Here is a 22,025-nt window from a genome sequence, read left to right as displayed (position 1 = left end):
TTACCGAACGAGGCTATAGAATATATAATATTTTATTATGTCTCCAGAAATTAACGCCGTTGAAACCGCGGTGCAAAAATAATTTAGGTACTATAATGGTGACAAGCAAGCATACGGTCGCCTGATGGTAAGCGAATGCATTAAAATATGGACGCCTGCAATACCAGAAGCATCACAAGCGCGTTGCTGACCTATCCCCAATCCCTGCCCTCCTCTGGTCACCTTACTCGACACTGGAATGCAACATAACTTGAGGGCGGTATTAAGCTGTCATCTTCATTAAGGTTGGGGTACTTCACCAGTTGACCTGATCCAGATATTGAACAAGATATTTTCTTCTGTGTGTAGCCAGAGCCTTTGTATTACCAGATAAATCACCATGCAGGTGAAATCACGTGTAAGTGTAATGAGGTATTATGACCTATATTGCTATGCTAGATGTTATTTTGTCAACAGATAGTCCAACATGCAAAAACTCTCAGCCGGTGCCAATACGTGCAGCGCGAGGAGAGACAGTTGAAATAGATTGCGACTTAGAAGCCAATCCTCAGGTTTGTATGAAATAATTGTGTTTGCTCTAAAACAAAAAAAAATCTTATGTCAACTTGAATTGAAAAATAATATAACGTAGGTAATCGAAATTGATTAAATAAGTCTGTGTAAAGGTAACTTAAAATAATTTGTGAGATCTCAATCAAAGTTGGACTACAAAATAAGTACCAGAAAAGATTTTCAACATTTTTTGAACTCGGTTAAAAAACAATCATTATTCAAAGATTTTTACCAAAAAGGTTTTTAAAATGGTTGACCCTAAATAGTAATCTATACTAATATTATAAAGAGGAAAGATTTGATTGTTTGTTTGCATTGAATAGGCTCCGAAACTACTAAACCGATTTGAACAATTCTTTCACTGTGGGGAAGCTACACTATCCGCGGGTGACATAGGCTATATTACATTTTCAAAAAAAAAAAAAAATGGGGAAAAAATACTTTGACATTTTTGTTAAATACCCGTGCGAAGCCGAGGCGGGATGGTAGTGTGAAATAAAATGGCCTGATCAATAAAAAACAAATTATCTAAAGTAAGTACAATAGGTGTCGTCTTCTGTCCTTAACTAACACGGTATTTTATTGGTGTTGCGCTGACATCGTGACTTTTGTATATATTTCAAACTTCCTCAATCCTCAATACTTGATTGGCAATTGGCTTTATTGTCATATTAAAGAGCTATCGAAGGCATTGCTAGTGAACTCGAGTTAGTTAACTGAATTGATAGACGTACATTAAGTTGCCGTTTCATGCTTATTTTCTTGGAATAGTAAAATAATGTAAAGAGGGCAAAAAAAACTTATTAAACAAAAGCAAAATGTTTCAACATAATTTTAAATGGTTGTATGAATTTATGCGATAGAAAATCTAAACTTTGTCCTGTGTAGTTTCCCAAATACGTGGGAACGTTAAACATTTCTAGTGCAAAGGTTCGACGTGACAGGTTTTGTTCCAGTAGAGTAGAATAAAACAATATTTTATCGCAATTAACGTTAGTCATGCTTTGACACCCCTATAATTCGCACATCGTTTGTCCAAGGCAGGGTTTAAGCAAGAATATTAATTAGTAAATAGTAGCTGACCATGAAAATCGAGAATAAAATTACCCGTACATTTTCTTCTATTTTTCACATCCCTAACGATTTTTGTCTTGAAGAGATCGCTGTTTAGCGATAAGAACGACTGTTGTACATAGTTATTGTAACTATACATAAACTGTATGTATATTTTTATGAACAGTAACGAGTAAATAAATAAGAACAAAGTTTAGCCAACTTTAATATTGTGGTCCAAATTGCCTTTAATTTTTCGTCGTCTGAAATTTCTGTCTTCTTACCAGAAGCCCATGACATACCAATGGTGGCTAAACAGCACGGCGCACTCCAAGCTGGAACTAAATACGATGGCAATGCAAGCTCAAAATAATCTTGGTGAGAAATTGCCTTTGTAAAATGTTTTTGACCTATAAGTTGTTTATGTTTTTTTTCTCCTTCTATAAAATTACCAGGTTAATGATATATCTTGATTAGAATAAATTTTATGCTCCTTATTTGTTTCAAAATACATAGTGCACTCTGCGCTATGAACAAAATATTGCGAAATAATCTAAGAAATTTTGTGACACGTACTACTAATCCGGAGAACTTTAGTGAATTAGGACCCAACATCCTCAGACTAAAAGCGTCTAGCAGGAGGATATTTACAGTTGATTACGATATTTTAAATATGATTTATCATACACTAGATATAAATCGTTTTATTTATTTATTTTTCACACTTTTGCTTTAAGGTATATGAAATTTCTCGTTGTTTAGGTAGATACCTGTACATGGTTAACACTTCAGCTGATTACGGCTGGGTACAATGTGCTGGTACTAACTCAGTCGGTCGTCAGGATGTAGCTTGCTTGTTCCATATTTTACCCGCAGGTAAGCCAGAAGATTAAAATTTTAACCAAACTTTACCGAACGCTGGTTGTTATGGAAGTTATGTAACATTTTCCTAGTTTTTCGCAAATAAAACTATTGTACCCCAACTAGCATTTTATTACCGTAACAAATAATGGTGTTTACGATTTTATTTCTCCGAACCGACTAAAATATATTTAAAAAAAATTAATACAACTAAGTCAGCAGGCAAGCGTGATGGTAATCATTCACCGTAGCTCATAGACGCCTGCAACACCAGAAGCATCGCAAGCGCGTTGCCGACCCAACCCCCAATCCTCCCCAGGAGCTCTGGTCACCTTGCTCATCACAGAAACGCAACGCTGAGATACTACCTCAGTTAAATATAATAATGAAAAAAATATAAAGAATTTATATTAATCTCATAAGAGTTTATTGAAGTAAATATTATTGCCTTAGAAAAGCCATCTCCTGTGAAGAGCTGTTCCATCACAAACGTGACTCACGAGTCTGTGTCATTAGCTTGTGTGCCTGGTCATGACGGTGGATTGCGACAGACATTTCTCTTGCAGGTTAGTACTATTATGTACCTCTATCAAGTTTTGTATACAGTGTCCGGTAATTAATGGATAACCCCGCATATTCATCAATATATTTTACATAACTGAGTTTATGATTACAGAACGTCTTACGAACGTAGTTTGTAGTATTGCTTATAATTTTACTAGAAAACGCATTCGTTTTATTTTTAAATCGATCAAAATATTTAAAATAAATACATTCAGTTTAATATTGAACGAGAATAACAATATTTTCTAAATATATTTTTATAGCAAAATAACTTTTAAAATTAAGTTATTAGATCCATGAAATTTGAGTGTTCCAAAGACAATCTAGCTTTATTATTTTAGTTTATATACGATGCTAACATACGTTTTCTTTTAATTAGGTATTTGACATGGTAACAGGCACGATGTTGCGAAACATGAGCAGTGATGAGCCTATTTTCGCGGTATGGGGCCTAACTGGAGCAGTTGGTATGTCCGTACGTGCGTACAATAGTAAAGGGTCAAGTGAGCCCTTTACGTTATCTTCCAGTCTGCTAAAACATCCACAGCGACAGACGGGTTAATAAATACTCTTACTATTTTGGAATAATATCTTTTAAAATCTAAAGATATCTATAACTTTTTCTCATATTTTTAGCAAACGTGCCAGTACGGGTAGAATTGACGACTATACTAGTAACAGTACTGTGCACGGTAGCTGGCATCGCCGCAATCACAACAATATTAGCATTTGTCTTTTGTTGGAAATATTGCCAGAAAGAAGAAGGTACGTACTAGAAATAAAAAAAAAAAACAGTCGTAGTTAACGGAAATTCATGTCGTTGTTGATGTAAATTATTATTCCAGAAAAAAATGAAAAATCGAAACGCAAACAGGATGAAATATCGAACACACCACTCACCGCTACAAATGAATGTGAGAGCGCCGACAGTTTAGGTGAGCGAGCCTTTGTTCTATTGAATAGAAAACCTTATAAAAGGATATCCATTTAATACTTCACTATATTTCCAGATAAAAACCCTGATATAATACCAATTGAGGGCAAAATAAGCGACAATTGTTCGAACAAATCCTCAACGACCGATTATAGTTCAATAAGGCCACTACTATCGAAGTCTGATTCTGATAAATATGGTTCCAATTGCGATCGACATTGTGAACATAATGAACCACAAAGCCAATACGTCCAAGTAAGACCATTGGACTTCCGAGTACATCAATATCAACATAGCTTACATATGCCCAACATTGGACCAAGTTTGAGCCTTGGGCCAAACTTAGGCCACGTACCAAACATTGGTCCAAATGATTGTCAAGCGCCTTACGACAAAGTCTACGAAAATTGGTTGAAATATAAGAATTCTTTACCATTAAATACGAGTGGATTGGTAAGCATTTTAAAAGTATTTTAAAATTTTAAAATAATATCTAATTGCACAGTTTGGCTATCCTGGCCATCAGAAATATTGTGTTTTGTGTTATCTACAAATTTTTGAATGCTCTACTAACAAATGCAGTAACTAAACTTTTTTTCTAGTTTTTGTAACAAAATAATTTATTCTAGCTGCCAATGGAGCAATGTATGCCACCAGAACTATACGCACCCACAGTATACAGTACGGTGAATAGGAATCCTCTCAACTTGGCCCAGATGCCGGAACTGGAGGCCTTTTCAGAGCCTCGGTCACTTACCCAAGACTATAGGGCTTCGCCCCCTGTTCGGGTCAATACAGATAGTAGCAGTGCTTATTTCAGCAAGAATCTTCTGCAAAGATCAGCTCTTGGTGAGTTGGAACTAAAATATAAATTTTTATTATTATATTTTTGTTGGATATAAAAGAAAAAAAAATAATTTAATACCTTTTTGATTATGATGCGAAGTATTTTGTTTTCTTTGTACCTCAATACATAATAGGAAGGTTTAAAATTTAAGAATATCAAGGGAATACATAAAAAAAAAAAAAAAAAACTGAAAAATTTAAACATTTTGAATATCATATCAAAAATTGACCGCTCCAGATATGATTTTGAGAATTGATATGATATTCAAAATGTTTAGAATTCCTAATGTGGGTAACACAAAAATAAAATCTTAGATATTAAAAATAGCACGGTGTCGTCTCCTGTCAAAGATTTTCATTGCAATATGAAACTTTGAATAGTTACGGGTTTCTATAAAGAGCTCACTATAGACGGCGCCACGGTTCGCTTAAACCGAAATTAAAAAGTATCATATCGAAAATTTCGCTCGAGCGGGTGTATCGTTCCATAGCTTAATTGGCTAGAGCGCCGACACGGTACGTCGGAGACGCGGGTTCGAACCCCGCTGGAGCGGTCAATTTTTGATATGATATTCAAAATGTTTAGAATTCCTAATGTGGGTAACACAAAAATAAAATCTTAGATATTAAACTGAAAAATTTACAAAAGAGCATCGAGTTAGGGCTTTTTTTTTATTCTTCAGTAAATGCTTTGTTATGTATCCGCCAACCCGCATTGGAGCAGCGTGGTGGATTAAGCTCTGATCCTTCTCGTACATGGGAAAAGAAGCCTATGCCTAGTAGTGGGATATTACAGGCTGAAGCGTAAATGCTTTGTTAATCAGACATTTAATTTACAGCAACTCCGCCAAGATCAGAGGTTGAGTCTTTAACCAAATCACTTGAAACCAACAATCAACAAAGTGAGAATAGACAAGAAACCAGGTGAGACAGTGCTGAAGATATATCAGAAACTAAAATGTGATGTGACTTACAATTAGTGAAAAATAAAAGGTGATAAAATAACGCCATCTTTATTTCGAAATAAGATTACGTTATCAAAATAATGTAACAGATAAAGTATATATGTAATATAATTTAAGTTCTTTTGTAAATTATTTTTTAACCTTCAAATATTTAAATATAAATTTTTAATATAACGAAAATAATTGTCAATTTCGCTTAATAATATTTTCAAATTTATAAACGTTATTCGAATTTTTCTAAAATTTTGAGACTGATATTTTAAATGATCTGAATGTTCATTTAATGTTTCACGGGCGATATGATATTTGAGAATTTAAAATTTAACGTTTATTGTTAAAAAATGTAAATAATTAATTATTGTAAATAGTCTATGTATCTACTGTACAGATAATATATTAGAATGTGTTGCCATATTAGGTAAGATATTATTAGATTTTTATCGTATGGAATCACGAGCTTCTGTAAAGGAAGTAAAAAAAAAATCATTTTAATAGATGTACTATCAATATTTTCCGGAATAATGTTTTAAGTTAATAATTGTCTTTATTAAATTAAAAACTAACTTCACTAATAATAATGAGTACATTTTATTAATAATGTGTATTCTTTATTTCATGTATATGTATGTTTGAAAAACATAATTTTGTTACTAATATCTTGATTGTTGTAAATGTACGCGCGAGTATAAATCATTAAATTGTACAAGCTGTTAAAATAACAATACACTTAGGAATAACATTTGATTTGTGATTATTTAGTTTGTTTGAATTGTGAGGTTTTGTCATTGATTAATTGAAATTAATATGACTTTTGTAATACTTTTTTTTCCTTAATAAAGTGAAATAAATGTGTTTATATCAATTAGCAGAAGTTTTATTTATACTGGAGCTAGAAACAGATGATGTGTGATAAATATTACTCATTTAAGGACACGAAACGTATTGACTAATTTGCAAGATATAATACAGATTGATAGATTACTACGCCTTTAAATTAATTTGATTGACCTTGTTCAATCTCATTGTGTTTTGATTAGTGATTGAAGAGCATACCTAACCTACATATTTAAAAACGAATAGACGAATAAGCCGTGTGGCGTAACGATCACAGCCATGGATTGTGCCTGTTGTGCTGGCGGTTCCGGGTTCGATCCCCGCACATGACAAACATTTGTTTTGGCCATACAGGTGTTTGCCATGGTCTGGGTGTTTGTGCAGTCTTTGTGGGTCTCCCCACCGTGCCTCGGAGAGCAGGTTAAGCCGTCAGTCCCGGTTGTTATCATGTACACTGATAGCGATCGTTACTCTTAGTAGGTAATATATCCGCTAACCCGCATTGGAGCAGCGTGATGCATTAACCTCTGATCCTTCTCCTACATGGGGAAAGAGGCCTATGCCCAGTAGTGGGATATTATAGGCTGAACCGTGAAACGCATAAGACCCGAAGCTATCACTCGTTGAACGCTTTATTAGGACGCAACCTAAAGGGTACCTATATACATATGTATTCATATAACTACTACTATACACGCTACTACGATGCTTCGTGACGAAACTGTCCTTTCTGAATAAGAACTTTAACTTTTATACGTGTTATGTTATTTCAGAAAGTATACACCTATCTGGTAAAAGTTGTTGCATTTGAAATCCTGTTAAAACAACAACAAAGCTATTGTTAGAATTAATTCGTCATATTTTATATTAGTATATTTCGAAAGTAACCTCGAAATAACTATTTCTTACAAGAAATTATATTTTGTATAACAATAATATACCTCCTTAATTCAAACTGAAATAATGCATCATATTTTTATTACCTGACGAAAAATATCTCGAAATAAGATTATACAATTCCTCAAATAACAGGTGTTTTACTAGATAATGTTAAAAATCCCGTTTTATTTTACAATCACCATGCTTCTTCATATTTTAATATATGCACAATATATCAAAGCCATAACTCAAACATTTAAGGGATAAGTAAGCCATAAATTTTAAATAAAATTTACATTTATGAATACAACAAAACTCAAAACATTGCCAGCAGCAACTTGAAAGGATAATGTCCGTCCATTATGATAATAATGTCCCCTATATTAAGAATTTCAGTCATAATAATAACTCTTACGAATTTAAAATAAAATTTTCATTCATTCTGGGTGTTAGATTACGCAATATATGTATGTGCCTACACACGTTTTACGATTTTTAATATTCGTTAAATATTACGAAAAAAAATTCAACTACGATAGTATAGTAGTATTTACTTATTTAATACCTTAATGCACATACTGCTTGTGCAAATGCAGTTATAGCGATCTAATACAGATAACCCCTGCCAATGGATAAAATGTTGATAACATGACGCAACTAGGTCAACAGAACAAATAACTCGTGAAGTGTTGACTATAATATATATATATACTTTATTGCACTCAAAACATACATGTAAAAACAACATAATAATAAGGGGTGTGGCAAAGGTGGACTTATCTCTAAAAGAGATTTCTTCCAGTCAACCCATGGTCATGAGTAAGTGCTGTATATAACGAGGCAAACAGTGCAAGAGATATTTAATTAAGAACAAGAAAAATAACATAGAAAAAAGAAAAATAAATAAATATTACATTTAAAAAAAGATATCATTAATGTAAAAAAAATGACGCCGCGTTGGCACAACGGTCATAGCACTGGTTTGTGGCTATTGCGCTGGCGTTTGCGGGTTCGATCCCCGCACACGACAAACATTCGTATTGGCCATATAGATGTTTACCGTGGTCTGGATGTTAGTGCTGTCCTTGTAGGTCTCCCCACTGTGCTTCGGAGAGCACGTTAAGCCGTCGGCCCCGGTGTTATCATGTGCACTTGGTAGCAATCGTTACTCATAGTAGGGATATATCCGCCAACCCTCATTGGACAGCGTGGTGAATTAAGCTCTGATCCTTCTCCTACATGGGGAAAGAGGCCTATGCCCAGCAGTGGGATATTACAGGCTGAAGCATAATGGACAAAAAAAGACTTATATTAATAATAAAAATGTATATGAAAGTGATTGATTCTTATATGCTAACTACTTAGAATGAAATTACAACTGTAAAATAATATTAACAAATATAAAACTTTAAATTGGACTTGATTTTGTAAGGAAATTTCACTCGTTATAATGAAACAACTTTTTCGGATATTATTGTGGTTTATTAATTTTTTTTTACATGCCCGACTTTTCGGATACTTTATAGCAACCATGGTCGCGGGAGCACTGGTGTTATGGTCACTGGGTGATAAAACCTGAAAAAGTTGTTTCAGTATAATTTGTAAGGAAAGGTGATTTTCAAGCTCGTGTCATTTCTCAAATGATTCACTATGAAAAAAGGCAATTAAATTTACTACACACACATAAAGTTGTAGGTATTAGCCTATTGCTAAAGAATTATACAAAAATAAACACAAGTGTACTTTATTATACACTCGAAACAGGTTACACAGAGAAATAGTATGCAAACTTGGGTACAGTTAGTATATATATATGTAATACTCACATAGGCAGTGTATTGTTTTTTAATGTCAATCAATTTGACGGGTATCAAAACAAAACACAAGCAATTTCTCAAGAGGCATGAAATATGTATTTTGGTAAATGTACATTGTACTCCTAATAGCTTGAAACATTATTAAAATATAATTCTATACGCTTAGGGTTACCATCATGAATATCGAATTTTCCGAAGACGAACAAACCTTTTAAAACAACCAATAATTCAGCGAAGTCAAGTTTCTTCAAAGGATACTAGAAAAAAATGAATTTTCTTGTATTTTTTTTCATCTTTACATGTCTTCGACTGACACAAAAAGATATGTGTCTACACATAAACTTTAAAATCTCCAGACGGAATCTGGACGCTTTTCAAACTAGGACAAATCTCGAGAAAACCAGAGCAATAGCAGTCCTATATACATTTCAAATGTATGTTAGACTATTGTATGACTTATTAGATTCCAGTTCGATTCCCTATACTGTCGCAACTGGTATTCAATATTGAAATTCTCTTCGTATTTAGCTTCGATTGTAATAAGGATTTCAAATATTAGTTATTTTGTCAAACGGAAAAACAAAAATTAGGTAAATAAATGATAAATAGCTTTGAACAATTAAAAAGATTTGAAAAGCCTTTTCTGTATCACTTCCACAGTTGAACGAATTTAAAATTAAAAAGGACGTCGATAAAATAATTAAAAAAAAATGAGATAAACGTACCTAACACGCGTGTTCGCGCCATAATGTTTGGCGCTTTCTTTTGTAAATAAAACTTGCAACTTAGCTAGACCTTGAATTTTTTTTTTTTGAAATTATTGGAAAAAATTTACAAACCAAAATATGTTACACAAACAAACGTGAACGTTAAAACAGTTTGATTAAAAGCATTTACAATAAAAATGTTTATTTGCAAGGTATTAGGAAGTTTCCTGTATCAAAGGATTCAAAGGGGATATCCATAGGAGGATTACTGACTGCTTTCTTAGCACAACGTATCAAAGACAGTCATTAGTATCGACATATCCCTGAGTGTTCACCGTATTCTATTTCATCTTTATCTTAATTATGTGTTTGTTTGGAAATATTAAGTTATTTATGTAGACACATTCTGGGTTAAATTAATATTATATTTGAAATACTTACTTATTATTTTTGTTAAGCTCGTGTATACCTATACATATATAATTAGGTCACATACTCAGTGGCTAGTGAGGAGGGGGGTGGGTGGGGGGGGTCATCACGCCCCTGGCGCTACTCACAAAAGGGCGCCAAATGGTCCGCTTGATTATAAATTGCTGGACATATTATATGGTTTTCGAATGGGGAAGTGCACTAAAAGGTACATACTTTCTTTGCTTGTTGTCTTGACCAAAATTCACTCACATACACTAAATTCATATTTGGGACAGTTTGGCAGACGACCCAAAATATCCAACCAATAAAACAGACGCTCCCGTATGTCAGATATTACTGTTTTTTTTTTTTTAATTATGTGATATATCCACAGGCTTATTATGCCCGTGCTTTTGTTATTCCATATATTGTTATTATTATTTTTTAACATGCATCGGTACTTCACCGCAACTTAGAATCTAGAAGCCTTAATAACTAGTCTTAAAATTTCAAATTTCTAAAAGTCGACGCGAGTCCACTGACCAAGACTATTCTACATATTGCTTATTTTATATTCTTATATACTAATTATTTTTATTATATTTACACTTATTTGCTAACTAAAATATATGTACACTTATTTGCTAACTACAATATATGTACACTTATTTGCTACTTACAATGTACACTTAACCTATGTTATTGTTAGTAGTTAGGTACTTTTTTTTGTGCTTAGGAATCGTTTTATCCATTTAAATTTCATTTTTTTTTTTAATTTTTATTAATATATTATATGACTAATCCTATCTTATTAAGTAAATATATAAAGCCTTATCATTACAATTACATTATCCTATTCCTATACATTCAATTTTATTATTTATATTACTTACTTTACACTTTTATCTACGCATAATTTATACTTACAATACAATGATGTCTTCACACCTCTACATTTTTCAACATTTTGAGCACATTCTCAATGACGGCAGCATCTCTATGGTGAATGGCCATCTTGAGACTATGCTCAAGGATTTTCTTGTCCGTCATCTCCGCAGCCCTCGCCACAAAGCGACCAATTGCGTCGTCACGGTCGTCGGTGTAATAGACACAGGTGTTGGTGTGTCTAGTCACCGCGACTACAGCGTGCGAAACGCTGTCGTGGATCTTGAGCCTCCTTGTATTTGTCTGGAGGACGATGACGTCCTCATAGGTCTGGCCCTGCGCCTCATGAATGGTTAAGACGCGCGATCCCTCACCGGACCCGTATCCCTGGTCAGTCAGCAATCTCTTCTCCTCTTGCGTAAATACCAGGTACAGGGTTCGGTCCCTTCCTACAGGAATGCGCGCGCCTGTGAGACTCTCCACTCGCAAAGATCGGATCTTTGTGCTTGAGCTGTACACGGACTTGTAAACCTCACTGATGGCAAAGGCGACGTCTTTGGGGTTACGATGCGTGCACGACAACTCGCACGAAATAGTCGTTATAAGGGTTGGTCTACAATACCGCATTTCGAACAGGTTATCCCTGTACGATCCGATCCGATCCGATGTACGGCAGTTGGTTTATGTCTCCGATGAGGACTACCTTCTCAGCTCCCGATAGTCGGGCGGCCATTACTATGGCTCCAAAATGGTTCATGAGGGCTTCGTCCACCGTTAGGCGGTTGATTTTTGAGCCCTCACGGAAACCATTTACCAGAACGGAGGCCATAGTACGCACCCTTTGCTTGACCTTGTTGCCATAGCGGTGCACCAGTTTTTCTTTTAGATCTTTAGCCGCCTCGACTGTGGTCGTAATCACGACTTCCGTGTCCCCATCGAAGTCCCTGACTATTCGGGTTGTCTTGCCGCATCCTGGTACCCCGTTTATCCACTCCAGTGATGGTAGTTCCCAGGTCACGTACGGTAAGCCGGCTTCGGCCCGGTCGCCCGTGATGGTTTTTGCCATCCGTAGCATCCGGTCACCCAGCATTACTTTCGTGCATCTCGCCACTACCACCACCGGGTCCCCTTCGGGTGTTTCAAAGGTTTGTGACTCCTCGTCATTACCCTTAGACTCGACCGCGCTCACGAAGCCTGCTGTGATGTTATATGCGGCCATATACCTACCCGACATCTTGCCCTTGAGTATTTGTCGGGTATCACTGTTGTATATGGCTGCTTCGGGTTCTTCGAGATCCACCTCCAGTAATCTTTGGTGATCGTACTGGTAGGCCTGCATGATCTTTTTGCAGGTGGCCAAGCTTACCTCGCGGTTTGCCTTAATTATGGCCAGGAACTCGATAAGGGCGTTTTCCGCGTGTTGAAGCGGTGTGGAGATATTACTGTCAGATATTACTGTTCAGAACCCTTTCATTTGTATTTGTTCAACAAGTTAAGACAAACTTCGAAGGAATTCTACGCCACCTATACATAACTTGAAGTTTCTAAGCCTTTTATCTATTCGACTTTACGCTAACAAATTCTTCTCATTTAACCATTTAAGTTGAAGGTAGCTGTTGATTCTTGCTGGTTTAAGATTAATTTATTTTCTTTATGTCGTGAATTATCGTCATATAATCTATCGGTCAATCACAAGACTCAATTTTAAATATTATAAGTAAATTGTGCGGTAGGTACCTGGTCTTTGGTATAAATAGTGAAATTATCTTGATGTTATTATGGAATGTGTATTAAAAATATCAGAAAAAACAATAGAATTTAATGTTGGGAAACAAATAAATAAACGCCTAACTCTCAACAGCCTCCAGTAGAATTTACTTCTGTCTCGGGGCTCCGAAAACATACACAACACACATGCACAAACGACCAGACTACGGCAAACATCTGTATAGCCTATACAAATGTACGCTATGTGCGCAAATCGAAACCGCAATCGCTAGCGTAACAGCCACAAACAAGCCAGTGCTAATATCGTTGCGATAACGCGTCGTCAAAATATTTCTATTTTTTTTTTTAATTAATTAATTCGAATTAGAAATTCTCAGTAGAAAGATTACCGATTTTTTTATTCATCATCATCATCATCATTTCAGCCTAATACAGTCCACTGCTGGACATAGGCATCCATAAGTTCGCGCCAAAAATGGCGTGAACGGTCGGTCGGCTTTTTAGGTCAGTCTGCTTTTTAAGTTCCAAGGTGATAGTGGAACTGTGTTATCCCTTAGTCGACTCTTACGACACCGACGAGAACAGAGGGAGTGGCTATATTCTTACTGCCGTATCCACACAGTTGATTTTTTAATTGCCTATATAAAAGTTGGTAACACATTTCTTAAAAGGGAGCGGTTAATGCATAAATACTCGTACATAAAAAATCATAATATAAGAAATTTGGTCTTCGACGCACGCAATATTACTTCTTACGTTATAAATTTTTCGATTGAAGCCAAACCCACACAAATACATTGTTATAAAAATAATACTATACAATTATACGAATACAATTAAGAAACAAATAGAATTTTTAGAGCAACCATTAACCTCAATAAAATTAATGATTAAGCCATCAAAAAACTTTTAATTACCATATTTTATGGTGTAGCGTTGACATCGCGGTGAATAATGTCCCATAAATTTATGCGTTTCTTTTGAAACACCATTAAAATACAATTTCGGTATAAGAATACAATTTGAGTGCTGCTACACGTGGTTTTAATGATTATTTTATTGAACAATAAGTCTGCGGTTTCGCTATGAATTTGATGGTTATCCTTAGAACTTAATTAATGGGGTGAAAGATTATGGTTTTGGCGTACAACATACATCAACTCTACAATTTATTTTATACGAAAACGTAATTAAAACTCCATTTATATATTTTTTTTTAATTAAAAAAAATTACACAGGTATATATCAAGATGATCAAAGTTGTTGACAGGGTCTTGTCTTACTATACGGATATACACATTTTTCACCTAGGATTATAAAAATAGCTTACTTATTCTTCGATCTGCCAAATATACACAAAAAATGTCTTTCGATTCGGTAAATCCGTTTCGTAGAACAACAACAACTGTAACACAAATTCCTATATATCAGAGACAGTCAAAAGGAGGTTTCAAGCGGTGTCCGGAGACTGAGGCGACATATCGCACGATCATGACGGTTAGGATGTAGTTTATTTGCTCGATTATCTCAGTATTCTTATTATTATTATTAGTTAGAGGTCATCTATTAGTTACGTGAGCTCAGAATGGGGGAAGGGTCGAAAAACTCACCTCAACTTCAAAAATATAAAATATTACAGACATAAAAAAATGGATGTTCATTTTGTTCGTAAAATAAATCTAATGGCTGTTAAAATCATTTAGCTTTTGCTTTGAATTTTACTTAATGTAAATAAATTTACTATATTATACCGGAACAGTTTATTATTTTACCGAATAATAAAAATAAATTTAGTTTAAAATATTTTTAGCGTCAATCTCACGTAGGGGGGGAATCCAGGAAAATATCTCTAAATCTCACCTAGGCGGGAGAGTCTAAACTGATCGAAAAATAGCTCACGTAATTAATAGATGACCCCTTAGACAACCCCGCTGTCTTCGACTAATATATGTAGTTAGGTTTATTATCTTTGAAATTATCAAGCATTTCAACCTCTGTTAATACTGTAGTTACCATTTTGCTACAGTTTTATTATGGGAATTTTAAATCTTAATATATTAATAATGTATTACGAATTTTCACACAAAAGCTCCGATGTTCTTTAAGTTTATGTTACGAGTATGATAATCATAGCATTATCCTAATATAGGTTACAGAGGAAGCAGATAATGAGACGTCATGTGTGATCTTATCTTAAAATTGGGAGACGCTGCTTGAATAACGAATTCCTTCTGCTTATGTGTGGTAATTTTCATTCTTGACAGTAATAATGACCCGAGGGCTATATAATTTTTCATACGGTATTTCTAAGCGTGCAACAAAAGTGAAGAAAAATTGTGAATTCGTATAAAATTGAGATGTAGCATGTAGCTTGATATTTTAGAAATTGCCAATCATAATAAGAATTTGTTGGTCATTTTTCATATCTCAAAGACGATACAGAGACTAAAGCTTCGATCGGTTTAAAGTCTTGCAAATATACAACAAATGTCTAATTAAAATTAATGAAATAATTTTTTGGGGAAAGCGAGAGAAATTATTAAGTACCTATCAACAAACTTGATAAAACTTAAACATTACAGAAAAAATATACGAAAATTATATTTGCAACCTTTGTATTACGAAACTTAAATAGAATTCTTTCTACCATCAAGTAATTTGTACCGTTTATTATCATCAAATAAGACTAACTTATAAGGCAAGGTATTTTATTTATACCTACTATAAAGAAGAAAGATGTATATTGTTGAATGTTTGTAAAAATTAAATTATATGGATACTGGACCTTTTAGCCATAGAAAACAGCCAAAATGATGTAATACTTTTACGCAGACAAAGCCGTGAGCGGAAAGCTAGTCTTTAATAAAGAAACGGTGTTATGATAGACATTTTAATTACATGTTTTGACTCTTAATAACATGGAAGACATTATTAACTATATTATGACAGATTATTCAAAACAAGTTATAAAATAACACATCTTTAATTGAATGGCAGTGGGATCCAATTAATTGATGGATCATCATTAAAACTATGATTTATGTAGCGTGATATCAAACAATTTATCATTTATTGATCGGTATAATGCGCTGTAACTGTATTTATAAAATGCTTTAGCGTAGGATTGTTAAATGACACGATATACGAATTTGCCTTTCCATAAAAATCAAAGTTCAAGGCAATTTAATACGTAATATTTTTTTTCGAACAATGGTTGGCAATGGATAAAAAAAAAACCGCTCTGGTTTAGTGATGCGAGTAGTCGTCTAAATCACAGACGGTTTGCGGGTTCGATTCCCGTTCGGGATGGATATTTGTATTTGTACAAATATTTCTTTCCGGTTTGGATGTCTGTCCTTGTGGTTCTTCCCACCGTGCCTCGGTGAGCACGTTAAGCCATGGGTCCCGGTTGTTATCATAAATATCTGAAAGCGATCGTTACTCATAGTAGAAAACCGCCATATCCGCCAACCCGTAGTGAAGCAGCGTGGTGGATTAAGCACTAATCCTACTCCTGCATGCAGAAAGAGGCATATGCCCAACATGGGATGTTACAGGCTAAATGCGACGGATATGAAAAGTTAAATTTGGATATTTACAATTTACGATTCACACTTTCTCAATTGCTAGCCATACATATATTTTTTGTGGTCTGGACGTTTGTGTAGCGTGTATTTTCGGATTCTCAGAATAATTTCGTCATACTGGGGAAAGTTGAGAGTAAAATTTAAAAAAAAAAATTACAGGATTATCTGCATCAGATAGCTAGGCTAGGATTGGCTAGAGCGCCGACACGGTCAGTCGGAGACGCTAGTTCGAACCCCGCTGGAGCGGTCAATATGATATTCAAAAATGTTTAGGCTGGGATTTTTATTTCTATTTTAGGAAAGTAGGAAAAAAGCTTCCGTCTCAACTAGCCGCAGTAATTAAATAAAAAATTAAATCTGTAGGTTAAAAGTGATATAAAATACTTTTCTTCATATTATAGTGATATCTTTTTATATACCTCTACTTACATTTTAAACAACTATTAAACTTTTTAAGTGTATTCGAAATTATTATCTAAGATAAATTAATTTTCCCGGATAAGATCAGTCAAAATTAATTTTTGAATATTTCTCCAGTGTAAAAAAAAAATAGAACGTAAAATTTAGTAATAAGGAACTAAAATGTATTGAAGCAAGAATCTTGTAACTGTAAAAAGTATTTATTGAAATAACAAGTAAAAACCTTGAAGGAAACCCTAAGGAAAAACGAAAACAATAAAGAATTGAAGTAGCATTTTTTCATTTTATTTAATTATTTTTAGTTGTTCTAATTTAGATTTTTATGTACTGTAATCATAATACTTATATAATAAATTAATAATTACGGTTAGAAATGGAAATTTACACCAAATAAACGAGAAATGAACTACAATTTATTTATCAGACGCCAAAACTTTGCTATAACATAAAGGTTGCTTACTAACTGCGAAAATTGTTTCTGTTCTGTTAAGGAAAAAAATTAGGTGTAATATTTGCGTTATTCCATTGTAGGGTTGTGTACATAATTTTCTAAATTTACGAGTACAAGTGGACAATACAAAAAAATTGACACTGTAATTAGTTTTTATTAAATTCTTATGTAATTTCTAATTAGGAAGTAAATTTTAGCATCAACACTATTAATAAGACCGTGAATAATGTATTTCCGTTTTTGTAATAAAGCTGAAATCTATGTAAATAGATATTAAATTGTGTATAAAGTATAAATATATACACTGTTCAGAAATTCTCACAGAAATTCCCCAAATCCACATTAAAAATAAAAACACAAAAAGACCCGTTTCGTATCAGAGCGGTGCTCTGGGAATCCGTATTAAAATAAATAAAAATAACTTTACTTGTAATGTAATAAAAAGCGATTCAAAATACGTCGGTAACGGTTGACAATTGAATCGACTCACTGACCAGGAACAAGTTCTGATCGGTCCCAACTTGTTCGGATGCACCTGCTTCGTTATACCTATGCAGTGATACACGGGAAACTAACTTGACCGATTACTTTACTCTTCAAAGCGGGACGTTTCTGGCGGAATTACTAAAAGTATTTTTTTTTCTGATTTGCTAGATTTTATTAAAATAAATAAATAAAATAAATAAAGCAATTAATCGTAGCATTAATAAAGTAAAAAAAAACCCAACGACCCCTACTAGGAAACACAACATTAAGCATCTGTACTGCAAATAACAATATTAATTTGCCATAAGTGGAAACCGAACAAGTGACTACTCCTCCAAAACCCAAAGCTGTGACCACTGTGACAAAGCGGCGTCAAAGAAGTAAGAACTAACAATAGTTAGTACGAGTAAGGTCATGTTACATGGACGATACAAAAAAGGCTGTATAATAGTTAGGTCATTTGATATTCATCCATGGCCGGCAGTGAAAGGTGCTGGGATGCCGTCCTCGCCTTTTACAAGCGTGGTGTCGCAGAAGGAGGCAGCGGAGCGGGTGAGGGAGGATACTACCAACCTCCCCCTTCGCCGCAAAAGGACCGGGCGTCGGAGGTTGGAGCACGATCGTCGCCTTCCTCCTTCAACGCCAGGCAGAGGGACTCGGGGAAGTCGGCCGTCCACCGTATCTGCCGTGGAGTGTCCGCCGCCGAGTCGAGGCACGCCGCCGGGGTTTGCGGAAGAATCCGAATTCCTCCGACCCCGTCACAAGCGACGAATGTGGACGCTGTGTGGTTTTAGTGAGTAGACTGCCAGGGAGCCGGCAAGAGTCCCACATACCCCGGTCGCTTCCCCAGCGACACGTAAAAAAAAGGTGATTAGTAAATAGTGATTTAGTAAAGGTTGGTATAAAAGATTATTTTAATAAGGATGGTATACTTTTAACCCATATGTGCTCACCGCCCCATTTTTAAAACGGCAGGTTATTTATTTTCTGTGTCAAACTAAAACTGTGGTTTGATTATTGAATGGTACTGTCCGCTTTGTTTACATTTTGACATTATGAAAAAAAAAAAAACGAAAAGTTGTTGGCGCCATTTTTTCTGTTTTTTGGAAGAATAGTAAGTGCAAGTGTGGTGTTCACGATGACGAGAATAAAAAGTAAGTTTATTTTTTATTTATTTATAAGTAAAACCGTGTAAAGCAGTTTTTTTATATGTATTATTTTATATTTGATTACTTTTGTGATAAAAATCGATTCTTTCGGTTAAGATTTAGTTTTTTAGAGGCATTATTTATAGCGCCCCATTATTGGGGCGCTGGGCACGTACTTGCATGTTGATTTCAAACTTCATGGTATATGTGTTATATTTTATTTACATTGTTTATAGCAACTTCCAGTTATATTGGTACTTTATATGTTATACTTTTATATTTATTATGTTGTTTTAGGTTGAGTTTAGCAGAAATTATCGACTTATTGGAGACGGAAGATGAGGACACTATCTACACATAGCCCAGCAACCAAATGTTGACGAGAGACTGCGATAGTGACGAAGTGCGAATGCGCTTGTAGGTAATATCAAGCACCTGACAGGCAATCAACTACGAGCCGAGGCGCTGCTTGTATGTGTGCGCAAATCGGGTTCACTTTTACAAAGATAAGTTATAGAAGTGGACTCGATTGATGACGACAAGATATCCCTATCGGGAGATACATCCACTTCTGCGCCAAAAAGAGGTAGCACAGGTAACACTAATCCCGATCTAGGTGTTGGAAGATCTGTCATTACGAACTTGGCGGCTAAATTGCCTACAGATTTTCGAGTTCATGTTTACATAGACAATTTCTTTACATCGTTTGCTTGTTGATTGCTTATCGCTTTGAAGAATTTTGGTCACCAGGGGACATGAACAATACGGGCCAAAGGGTCGAAAATGCGCTGCTGGAGTCAATCGACGACATAAAGAAAAAACAGCGTGGGAGCTATGATCAACACGCCTGATGTTTCATCAAATCATTGATGAAACATCAGGCGTGTCCCTAGTACGATACAACGTCAGTAACGTCGTTACCGTAGCTTCGACCTGTGAAGGTGTTTCTCCAGTTGGCGGATCCAAGCGATGGTCAAGTGCTGAAAAAAAAACCTTCGATTCAACAGCCCTTTTGTGTTCAAATGTATAATCAATATATGGGCGGAGTAGATCGCCTAGATCAAAATATAGGCTGCTACCGCAATAGCATAAATAAAAAAAATGGTATTATTCTGATGTGTGGATGTATGTAGATGTTCTTAGATGTAATAAAAATTTATTTACAACCTCTATAACCGTTATTTTATTAATATTACCCTTTAAAATAAATGCAATTGAAAAAATTAAGGAGTGGTTATAGACGTGATCTGCCGTGCTCAGCGCCCCAAAATTGGGGCGGTGAAAATGTCCAAAACGGCATATTTTTTTTATTTAATTTTTAGAATACCTTTATTTTTATGCTTATTGGACTTAGAATAAAACAAAAAAATATCAGTTTTTACGAAAAAAAAAAGTTGAGCACATATGGGTTAATACCAATACAGTAAAAATATTTAATATTCGTTGTACACACAAAAAAAGGAAAATAAACTTGATTTTTGTTTAATTTTATTCAAATCTTGTAATTGTAGTCCGTTGTTAAATAATTATTAATTTATATGGACTAATATATACCATATTTATAATTCTGCACTAATATTATAAACAAGAACAATTAAATTTTTATTTGTTTGAAATGAAAACACAGGAGGACACTACAGGAGCGATTTTGAAAATTATTCGACTTGGAGAATGCTACTTTGTCAAATATCACTAGTTTAGAATATCAGCTGCAAATTTTGTAGTCCACGCGGAGGACGCCGCGGTGGAAAGCTAGTAACATAAAAAAACATCTATCAAAATTGTGTGTAATTACAAATAAATAAATAAATAAGAAAACAGTCTTGTACATTGAGTGCAAAAATTATTGCACATCAATTTATTAATTTATTTATTAAATTTATTTATATTTTATTTATTAAAGGTTCGATCTGTATTTTAAAGCGGGATATTTCTGTCAAATGAACAGATAACTTTAACGAGGGTCAGTCCCGATCAAAAGCATGAAGTATGGTCTCGTAAAATACACTTTTTATTGCTTTTGTTTTGTTTTGGATTAGAAAAATGTCGACTTTTTTATCGTACTTTTATTGGATATATTGATAAGTAGGTTATATCTGTATAAGTGATAAAATTTAATTCTTTATTGCAATACTTTATTGCTTAATACATAAAAGAATTGTACAAAAGGCGGGCTTAATGCTAAAAGCATTCTCTACCAGCCAACCTTAGGCCGTACAAGAGCGAATATTTATAGGTGTGCAGAATTGGGTATTACTATAAATATCTTAAGAAATAATCAGTGTAATATAATATCAGTCATTTTTTAAAACACACATATTTTTAGTACCGAAGTTCGATAATAGATGGCGTTACTAGTATTCTCATAGACGTTAGTTTTGTTTATTTTTCTTTTAAAAATCTACATAATAAAGTTTGGTTATGTAATTTAGCATTAATAAAAATTAAAATAAATTATAAAGAGCACTAGTATATTACTACTGATAGTTATTTATGTGAATATTTATATAAAAACAACTAAAATCTCAAAAAGCATAATTTACTACTAATCATACGAATCAAATCAAATCAAACTTCTTTACTCAAGCAGGCATGAAACGAACATTCAAGAAGATTTCAAATCTTTATTTTGGAGTGAAGAATAATCAATAAGCTCCGTACTTAATTTTTGGAAAAAAAATTGTCGATCATTATATAAATTTAGTACAGTCTTGCACGAAATACATTACCACTAAATTGATGTCTTTATCATGAATTTAATAGTGAACCTTATTATGTTACAGGTCTTATAGTCTTCGTAGTATTTGTGTTGAATAACAAACAAATAAAGCCTACACGCGCAGGATAATACAGCAGTACCATTCGCAAATCAGCGACTAAGCGCAGATTAACTTACA

General features: G+C 34.3%; 1 protein-coding gene across 1 annotated transcript in view; it reads left to right on the top strand.

The window, feature by feature from the left end:
* Positions 1-19,489, top strand: part of LOC123667423 — a 46,912-nt gene extending 27,423 nt beyond the window's left edge. The window contains exons 12-23 of the mRNA XM_045601325.1: positions 457-551; positions 1,893-1,983; positions 2,368-2,481; positions 2,920-3,032; positions 3,410-3,587; positions 3,667-3,795; positions 3,876-3,965; positions 4,041-4,417; positions 4,594-4,813; positions 5,650-5,734; positions 18,465-18,764; positions 19,426-19,489. Coding sequence (XP_045457281.1) covers positions 457-551; positions 1,893-1,983; positions 2,368-2,481; positions 2,920-3,032; positions 3,410-3,587; positions 3,667-3,795; positions 3,876-3,965; positions 4,041-4,417; positions 4,594-4,813; positions 5,650-5,734; positions 18,465-18,764; positions 19,426-19,489 — 1,856 coding nt within the window. The remainder of the gene's footprint in view (positions 1-456; positions 552-1,892; positions 1,984-2,367; positions 2,482-2,919; positions 3,033-3,409; positions 3,588-3,666; positions 3,796-3,875; positions 3,966-4,040; positions 4,418-4,593; positions 4,814-5,649; positions 5,735-18,464; positions 18,765-19,425) is intronic.
* The last annotated feature ends 2,536 nt before the right edge of the window (positions 19,490-22,025 follow it).

This window comes from Melitaea cinxia, chromosome 28 (genome assembly GCF_905220565.1).
Source record: "Melitaea cinxia chromosome 28, ilMelCinx1.1, whole genome shotgun sequence".
NCBI lineage: Eukaryota > Metazoa > Arthropoda > Insecta > Lepidoptera > Nymphalidae > Melitaea > Melitaea cinxia.
Note: the sequence above shows the minus strand (reverse complement) of the source record. Positions and strands in the feature narration are given on the sequence as shown.